At 70.6% G+C, this 9,519-nt stretch overlaps 1 protein-coding gene across 4 annotated transcripts in view; it reads left to right on the forward strand.

Moving 5' to 3' along the window:
- Nucleotides 1–8,055, forward strand: part of KCNQ1 (potassium voltage-gated channel subfamily Q member 1) — a 224,877-nt gene extending 216,822 nt beyond the window's left edge. For 3 of the 4 annotated variants that reach the window (XM_079788852.1, XM_079788851.1, XM_079788853.1), the window contains exon 16: nt 6,883–8,054. In XM_079788852.1, coding sequence (XP_079644978.1) covers nt 6,883–7,124 — 242 coding nt within the window. In that variant the 3' untranslated portion in view covers nt 7,125–8,054. Of the gene's footprint in view, nt 1–6,882 lie in introns of all 4 variants that reach the window. The other variant, XM_079788850.1, reaches the window with a different exon arrangement.
- The last annotated feature ends 1,464 nt before the right edge of the window (nt 8,056–9,519 follow it).

The following is a 9,519-nucleotide window of genomic DNA, read 5'->3' on the forward strand; positions in this document are numbered from 1 at the left end:
ACGTCAGGACGGAGGTGCCTCCGGGCGCCTGGCTCAGAGGGTCCGTGCCGCCTGGTGCCGGCGGCACAGGGGCTGGAGGTGAGGCCCCGCGGCGGGCCGTCCTGCGCCCTCGGAGACCCCGTCAGGGCACAGGCACCGTGGCAGGCTCGCTCTCCGGTCTGGGCGGTGCAAGGAGGCAACCCGCCGGTGAAGTTTCTTTTCCCCGCGGATGTCTCTCTCTCTCTCTCCCCCTCCCCTCCCCCGCTCTAAGATCAACAGCTACGTCCCCACGTGAAGATTTGTTTTAAGGCAGCGACTCCTTCCCTGCTCGCCGGGGCGTTCAGCGTCTTCATGACAGGCCTGCTGCGGGCGGGAGCGTGGGCCTGAGGTCCGGGCACGAGAGGACCCCGTGTTCGGGCTCAGCGACACCCAGGCCCATGGCTCTCGGGCGAGGGCGACGCGGGGAGCGTGGGGCCCGTGCCAGGCGGGGCCAGCTCAGGGCCGGCTGCCCCCTGAGGACGGCTCTCCGTCGATGAGAAGCCCCGGCGATTTGGAGCCCCCCCCCCGCCCCCACCCCATGACATGCTCTGGTCCGCACTCTCTCGTCGCGTGGAGAACGCGGGGCCGGGGGGGGGGGGGGGGGCGGCGGGTGTCCCGGTCGAGGCCCTTGGCACAGAGATGTGGACAGGATTCGGGACGAAGGGGCTGGTCCCGGCTGCTGCTGAGCCGGTGCCCTCAGTGTAGCCTCATCAGGAGAGAACTGTGCCCCCCCCCCCTGGCTCCAGCCAAGGGGTGCGCTCAGGGCTGAGGTGTGCAGAGCGCGGCCCCCAGGCCTCTCCCTGCGTCTCACCGGCTGCAGCACAGGCCTCACCCGTGGCCCTGGGGCTGCTCCCACGGCCTCCATCGCGGGAGGAGGGAGAGGGCTGCACAGAAGGTTAAGCTGCCCCCCTGCCAGCCCCGCCCCCCTTACCTCCATTGACCAGAATGGAACGCGCCCCCCACGTCACCGCAAGGGCCCCTGGGAAACCGGCTCCCTCCAGGCGCCCAGGCCCCTCGCCAGGTCCGGCCCTGCGGGTTAGAAAGGAGACGGGGCTCTGGGGCCATGAGCCCCTTTGCCGCAGGCTAACGTGCACGTGGGGCCGGGAGGCCGGGGAGATCGGACTCAGGCAGAACCTGGACGTAAGAGGCGGATGCTGCCATTTCCGGGGGACGCCGCCGGGAGACAGATGCGTCGGTTCCAGATGCTTCCGGGACACCACGCGCTGAGGCCAGCGCCGGGCTCCATGGCTTGCTTGACCCCAGGAGTCCGACCCGGGAGCCACCAGCATGTGGATGGGGTGAGGTCAGCAGCGGAGGGAGCGCCCCCTTCAGGGAGCAAAAGCAGAGACGGCGGCCACACGGTGGCCAGTGGACAAAGGGGCCGCGGGGGTGGGGTGCGGGGTGCGGGGAGGGGAGACACCGGGGCCGTGTGGGCCCTGGCGCCGAAGGGCTTCGGCAGGGAGGGCGAGAGCCCGCCCCTCAGGACATCGGAGAGGTCAGGAGAGAAGATGGGGGAAGTGACCACTGCGAGGTCACCGGGAACTGGAGCCCTGGGGGCAGAAGTCCGGGTGACAAGGGCTGAAAAGCGGGTACACAACCTCTGGACAACACGGCGAGTTAACGTCACGCCCGCCCCCTGCAATCCTGCTGCCAGGACAGGGAGGGTGTAAGTCAACAAGGCCCAAGTGACCACGAGAGACGACAAGAGAGACACCACACGGTGCTGACAGGAGTTTGGAAATGGGGACGCGGAAGGACCAGGGGGTGCAGGCAAGAGGCTGGAGGAGGAGGAGGCGGAGCGAGAGCCCCCGAGAACAAGACAGCCCCCAGCCCGAACCCTGGGCAGGCCAGAGGACGGAGGGAGCCAGCACGTAACGGAGAAAGGCCTTCGGGCCTCGGAGAGGGGAAAATCGTTTCCAATCCAGACTTCCACACCCAGTCCCACTCTCAGCCCGGTGTCCTCCACGCTGGGGCTGGGCAAGACTGCAGACAACCTGACACTCAGCAAAGGTCCATCTGAGCAGCCGCGGCCCCCCAGACACCCCCCCGCCTCTGACGCCAAGTACTGTCTGGTCCCAGCCCCGCCCAGAGGAGCCGAACCTGAGAGATCCCGAAGTTGGGGACCCCAGGAGCAGTTGTGGGTGAGGGATAAGCTTTCGTGATATAAAACTAGGGGGACTCGGCGAACGCTTTTGTGCGAAATCGTAAGACCCCTCCCCTCTCCTCCCCTCACTTCCCAGAAGGCCCTCCTCAGGGCACCCGCCACAAAGGGGACACCCTGTTTCCAGGGAGAAAAAAACGTGAGTCCCACACAGCGGCCATCAGCGTCTCCCACAGCAACGAAGGAAGCCATCGCGCAGGGGAAACAGCCTCCGGGCCTCTGCGAGGGGGGCATCCTCCCCAACCTAGAATTCCATACCCAGCCCCGCTCTCCGGTCGGGGGGCAGGTGGCAGGCCCCTCCACACGTGCACCATCGGAAGCTTGGCCTCCCACACGCCTCCCTCGGGAAGCTCCCGGGGACGCCAGGAAGCCCCCCCAGGAGGAAGAAGGGGGCGCTGACCGGCGGCTGGGGTTCTCAACAGGAGGAAGAGGCGGTCTGCGACGCTGGCCGAGCGTCTGAGGATGAGCCGCTGACAGGTGCATGAAAAGCTCAGCAAAGCACAAGGCGATGCGGAACCCCGGGGAAACAGGGTTTCCGTAGCGACGGGAAGCGGCGTGAGGTTTACCTGAGTTGGAACGGGAGTCGTTGGCCTGGGACTGCACTGTGCCTCCGGGGAGGGGCCGTGCCGCTGCCACGCGGGTTCCGACGGCGCTGTGGAAAGGAAATCCTGATCTCGCCGTCCATCCTGGGCAGTCACTGCGGACGCTGACACTGCGGAGGCGAGGAGCCGGCAGCCGCGGTGTGGGTACCGAGGGCAGCTGAGAGCGTGGGGGTGCCTCTGGGGTCGGGAACAGGGGGTGGAGGATACAGCACCCGGGGAGCTCTCCACGTGGGCTTGCTGGCGGCCGGAAAGCTCCAGAATGAAGGGAAGGAGAGAGAGATGGGGAGGCGGGCGGATGGCCTGGGGGGGGAGGACATGGCGCTGAGGACCTGGCGGGGGAGGACATGGCGCTGGGGAGCTGGGGGGGGAGGACATGGCGCTGAGGACCTGGGGGGGGAGGACATGGCGCTGGGGAGCTGGGGGGGGGAGGACATGGCGCTGAGGACCTGGGGGGGGAGGACATGGCGCTGGGGAGCTGGGGGGGGAGGACATGGCGCTGAGGACCTGGGGGGGGAGGACATGGCGCTGGGGAGCTGGGGGGGGAGGACATGGCGCTGAGGACCTGGGCGGGGAGGACATGGCGCTGAGGACCTGGGGGGGGCGGGGGGGCATTGGGAAGAGCAGGAAGGTGGGTGAGGAGCAGGAGAGGCAGCCCTCCACGCTGACCCCCGTATGTGGCCGTGTGGAGCCCTCTGGGTGGCGGGGGCTGGGTGTGCGGGACAGGGCGGCGGGGAGAGAGGAGGGCTCACCGGTGGGTGCCCCGTCCCCACCTTGAACTCGGGTGACAAAGGGGGCTGGGCTTCTGCCCGTGGGTCCCCCGAGCTGTGAGCTGAGCGGTAAGGAGGAGGGGCTCTGAGGCCCAGGCCCAGGCCCGAGGCGGGGCCCCAGGCTGCGACGGGGGCGCCCCAGGCCCCCGAGGCCTGCAGACCACACTGAGCCCGGCCCACAGCAGCGCCCCAACCCTGGGCCCCCGGAGACCGCACAGGGCGCCACCTGGGGAGCCCTCAGCCCCCGGCCCCCGCTGGGCACGCCCCGGGACCCTGGCTGCGTGGCCGCCCCGGGAATGAGCTCTGAGGACGGGTTCCAGCGCGGCCTCCTCGGAGCCGTGTGGCGTGAGGCCAGCGAGGAGTCAACGCGGCTCCTCGGCCGGACGGGGCAGAGGGCGCAGGGCAGGGGGCGCGGGGCAGAGGGCGCGGGGCAGAGGGCGCGGGGCAGGGGGCGCGGGGCCGGGTGTCTCCCTGAAGGGCTTCTACCTTTCAGAGAGAATGTTTTCCAGAAACACCCACATTCCGTGCAAAACCTTCCAAACTGGCCAATTTAAAAACAAGAACTCCCGCCCCGGCCGACGTGGCTCAGGGGACAGAGCGTCGGCCCTCGGACTGAAGGGTCCCGGGTTCGATTCCAGTCAAGGGCACGTACCTCCCCGGCCCGGGCCCTGGTCAGGGCGCGTGCAGGAGGCAGCCAATCGATGTGTTTCTCTCACATGGATGTTTCCCTCGTCTCTCCCTCTCTCTCCCACTCTCTCTAAAAATCGATGGAAAATGTCCTCGGGTGAGGATTCAAAAATAAATAAAACAAGAGCTGCTGGGCGAGGCGGTGGCCAGGCAGGAGGGCGATGGTGGGCGCCAGGGTCTGCACAGCGGGGCGGGCAGAGCTGGCAGAGGAGGAGGAGGGGCGTCCGGGAGGTGAGCCTTGGGGCGCCCGTCGGGTCGGTCCTGCCTGGCTTGCTGGGACGTAGGGAAGTTCGCAGCCGCGTGGTGGGCCGGACGGAGGATGAAGTGAGCGCCGGGCCGGTGCACAGACGTGCTGAGTTGTCACGCCGTGACCCCATGCGTGTCCCCGGCGTGCCCGGTCCAGAGCCTGGAACCCCAGCTCCCTGCACCCCCGGCGCAGCTCCAGGCTGGCACCCAGCTCCGCCCGGCGTGCATCGCTCCTGAGAGCGGCCGGGCGGCCACTGGTCCAGGGGGGGGGCCTGGGCTGGATCACAGGGACCCGGGTTCCCTCCCCGCGAGCCCCAGGCCTGGCGCCCGCCTCCTGCCCGCTGTCTCCGGCCCGGCCCGGCCCGGCAGCACTCTGAGGCAGCCCCGGGCAGTCGTGGCCGGGCCGCCATCGGGCCGGAGCTGGGATCAAGGTTGAGCAGGTTCTGCCAAAATTCCCCCTGAAAGACTCTTGTTCAGGACTTTCGTTTGAAAACAAACTCGTAAGCACATCAGGCTGGGACCCCCACCCCCCCACCCCCCCCGCCGTCGCCGAGGGTTTGATCATTGCTTCTTTCTCCTCCGAGGGAGGCCACGTGGGCGCCGACCGTTAGCTGGGCGCGTGGAGGCAGGAACAAGGCGCTTTTGTGGCCCTGCCCCGCTGTCACTATCCGACACGGCTCCAGGTCCCCCCACGGCCGCCTCCCTGCAGCTGGGGTTTGCCCACGGCCGCCCCACCGCTCACGGGGTCCTGTCACCGTGCACGTGAGGGAGGGACAGTCTGTGCTCAGGGCCAGAGGGTGAGGGGACTTCGGGGACCCTCTCTCTGCACCCCACGGAGGCCCAGGAGAGGCCGCCCGCCATAACCCTGGCCCGGGGCCCGCCCACAGCCCGGGCTCCACCCGAGACCCCACCCGCAGAAGAGCGTCCGCCAAGGGGCTCCCCTGTGGACCGTCTCCCTTCACCCTCAAGACGGCCGCCGAGGGCAGAGCAGGCGGGGAGGAGGCGGCAGCCGCGTGGCAGCCGGGCCTGAGTCAGCCCCCGACCAGCCCGGCCACGGCTCAGGCCACATATTGGCAGTGGGATCAGCCACTGAGGGGACCGGGACGAGGCCGTGTGTGCTGGGCAGAGGCCACGGCAGGGCCCGGGGCTGGGCAGTGCCGGGCAAACTCAGGACACCCAGAGCCAGGGGGCAGCAGGCAGCCCCTGGGCGGTCAGGAGGGGGCACACCTTGGGGTGGGGCTGGGAGGCGCCACAGGGCTTGACCCACCCCGTGTCCCCCACACCTCCTGCCCCCAGTAGGGACTGTCACCTCGAGGTGGCCCTGGACTGCGCCTCCTCAGCCACGCCCAGCAGCCCCACCCCTGCCTGCATCCCAGCACCGCCGTCCCCTCCCCTGAGAGCACCCCGTAAACCCTCCGCACCCACGTGCCCATCTGGAGGCCTCCACAGATGTTCAAGTGCCATAAAGTGAAAATTTACGAAACCACAGGATTCTTCTGTGAAGCGTTTGGCGCATTAATTGGTGCCAAACCAATCGGCGCTCGGAGCCGGGCCTGCGCAGTGAGGCGGCATGAAGCCACGCCTGGACCGGCCTTCGTCGGGGCCGCGGGGCTGCGGGGCCCAGGGAGCCCGGGTGGACCCCTAAGCCGGGGCCCGCCACGCTCAGGCCTCCCAGGGCAGGAGCAGGCAGTGGGCTGAGGGGGAACCCCGGGGTCTCAGGCCAGGGAGAGGGACGGGGTCTGGGTGTGAGCAGGTCTCCCACGTGCCTCCCCTCGCTCACCTCCTGAGCCCGTCCCTCCTGCCCAACGCTGTCTTCCCAGCATGGAATCGGGGTGGGGGCTGTGGGGACGCGTGGGCAAGGCCCTTCTCCTGGGCGGGGGGGGGGGGGGCGTGGTATAGACCTCAGTCGAGGTCTCCAAACAGTTCTGCAGAGAACGGGGTACGGGGCAGCGCCTGGGGGGCTGAGGGCGTGGCCCCAGGCCCAGGGAAGCCCTCCGCTCCCTCGCAGCCCTCCCGCACCAGCTCTGTCCGGGGAATCGAAGATGAGGCCCCCTGGCCTGGGGACAGGACCCTGGAGGTGTGGCTGTCCCCCCTGGGCCCGGCGGGTCTCACCCGGTGCCAGCCAAGGAGGCAGAGCCCACGCCAGCCTGCCAGCCTCCCACTGGCGTGGGGCGGTATCGCCCGGCCGCCATTCAGACGGAGGGAGGGGCGCGGGCGCTGGGCCACCGTCCTGGCTACAGAGGGCGGGCTCCCTGGCCCACGTGTCCACACCGTGCCGACGGGCAGGGCCGTGCTCGTACAGACACGCGTGCCCGGTCCACGCACATGCATGTGGCCAGCGCACGCAGCTCACCGGCGGGAACAGAGAGCCGCGCCGCCTCACCTCGCTCTCCCCCCACAGGTGACGCAGCTGGACCAGCGGCTGGTGCTCATCACGGACCTGCTCCACCAGCTCCTCTCGCTGCACCAGGGCGGCCCCCCGGGCGGCCGGCCCCCCAGCGGCGGCGGGGCCCCCCTGCAGCCCTGCCGGGGCCCCATCGACCCCCAGCTCTTCCTGCCCAGCAACGCCCTGCCCACCTACGAGCAGCTGACCGTGCCCCGAAGGAGCCCCGACGAGGGGTCCTGAGGGGGGCCTGGGCCTGAGAGGGGCGGCCCCAAGGAGCCCCCACCCCGGCCTGCCCCGCCTCCCACGCAGCAGGGCACCCGGCGGGCCACCTCCTGAGGTCCCGGGGGCAGCCCCTCTCTCCCAGCCCCTGGGCACCCTGTGGACCACGCTGCCGCCCGGGCCTGGGCTGGGGGCGGGCTGAGGCCGCCGCTTCCTGCCGCTGGGTACTGGCGCTTGGCTGGGGACGGGCGCCCCCTCCACTCGGGGACCGTGGCCCCTCATGGCTTGCGTGGTGGTCGGGACCCAGTGGCCGGGGCCAGGCGGGCCCTCGGGGCGAGGACCCTGGCACTCACTTGCTCCCAGGGGGGCAGGCGGGCAGGCCCAGGGCGCTTCCTGGGGGGAGGCTCAGGGACAGCCCAGACCGGCCTGGCAGCCGGGGCCCAGGGAGGAGACAGGCAGGGCAGGGCGGGCCCAGCCCCTGCCAATCAAAGGATGCCCATGCCCCGCTCAGAGGGCCCCCGGGCCTGGGCCTTGAGCCTCGGTCTCTGAGATGCTGACTCGACGGCCGAGGACCGTGAGGAGCCGGTCCTGAGGCCGCGCTTCGAGCAGGAGGGACCGGCCCACTGTCCCCCAGCGCTGCACTGGGGCGGGATGTCCACCGGCGGAATGGGGGTGGACGCCCCCCCACTGTGGACTGGCAGCTTCTCCTGCCCATTCCGGAGAGAAGGGGGCCACCCCACCCCCTCCGGCAGCCGCAGCCGCAGCCACCGCCCTCGGAGCAGCTGGGCAAACGCACACGGGGGCTGCGCGGCCCCCCACCCCCGGACCCGGCTCCTCGAGCGTCACGGCTCACAGAAATCAGAGTAATTTGTGGTGATTGGAGTCTGTGTTTTAATGAGTCTCACGGTGTGATTTTGATTCTCTCTGCCGGCTTTTCCTAATAAACGTGGAGTCACCGGGTTGATCTCGGCATTGCTCTCGCCTCGTTCCTGGGGGGACCCTCCTCTGGGACACCCCGTCCTCCCTCGGAGCTGCCACCCCTCCAGGCACCAGAGCTCCCGCTCTGTCCACACCCGCCCGGGGGGAGGGCGGCCCGGAGCCCCAGCACCTGGCCTGGGAGCCGGGGCCCCCCCCCGGGGCCAGGAGTGCCTTGAGGCGGGGACCTTCCTGGAGCTGCCCCGCACCGTGGCCGCCAGCCCAGCACAAAGCCCCTCCTGCAGGAAGCCCTCCCTGATAGCCCCCATGACCGCCCCTCCCGGCCTGTGCCCCTCCCAGGGGGCAGGGGTGAGCCGGTGAGGTCACTGCCCCCAGACAAGCGGTGAGGGCAGAGCTAGGGAGCCGTCTTCTATGCCCGTGGCCGCACGCCAGCTCCACCCTCACTGCCAGGGCCATGGCGCTGGGTGTGGCCGGGAGGGGCCCTGTGGTCCTCTGCTCCTCCCCCTGCTCCCTGGGCACCTGGGCCCCGCCCCCTGTGGGCATCTGGGCCCCGCCCCCTGTGGGCATCTGGGCCCCGCTCCCTGTGGGCACCTGGGCCCCGCCCCTGTGGGCATCTGGGCCCCGCCCCCTGTGGGCATCTGGGCCCCGCTCCCTGTGGGCACCTGGGCCCCGCCCCTGTGGGCATCTGGGCCCCGCCCCCTGTGGGCATCTGGGCCCCGCCCCTGTGGGCATCTGGGCCCTGCCCCCTGTGGGCACCTGGGCCCCCCCCCTGTGGGCATCTGGGCCCCGCCCCCTGTGGGCATCTGGGCCCCGCCCCCTGTGGGCATCTGGGCCCCGCTCCCTGTGGGCACCTGGGCCCCGCCCCCTGTGGGCATCTGGGCCCCGCCCCCTGTGGGCATCTGGGCCCCGCCCCCTGTGGGCATCTGGGCCCCGCTCCCTGTGGGCACCTGGGCCCCGCCCCCTGTGGGCATCTGGGCCCCGCCCCTGTGGGCATCTGGGCCCTGCCCCCTGTGGGCATCTGGGCCCCACCCCCTGTGGGCATCTGGGCCCCGCCCCCTGTGGGCATCTGGGCCCTGCCCCCTCCTGGGCCCAGCCTCCTCGCCACAGGCCTCCCGCGTGGACAGGACTCTGTGGTCCCCTCAGAAGCAGGTGCCCCGGTGGCTGCTGGACAGGAGCCCACAGTCCACCTCACAGAGGAGCGAGCGGGTCAGGGGCTCAGAGGCCGCCAGCCCGGCCCACGGCTGGGATCAGCCAGTGTCCCTCCCGACTGGGGCTCGGGTGGTTCTGGGGTTTCCCCTGAGGTGGCCCTGGCACCTGGTTTAGTCACGATATGGCCCCTGCCCTTCTCCCAGCAGCCCCTGGGGCGGGGGCTCCCTCTTCAGGGCCTGTACTCAGTCCGGGGCCCGGCCTGGCTGGGCTGTGGGTGCGGGGACAGCAGTCCACACCCCGGGGGCCACCTTCGGGGCCACACTGGGCCTCCCCATCTGCCCTCCCAGG

The sequence above is a fragment of the Cnephaeus nilssonii genome (genome assembly GCF_951640355.1).
Source record: "Cnephaeus nilssonii genome assembly, chromosome: 13".
Classification (NCBI taxonomy): Eukaryota; Metazoa; Chordata; class Mammalia; order Chiroptera; family Vespertilionidae; genus Cnephaeus; species Cnephaeus nilssonii.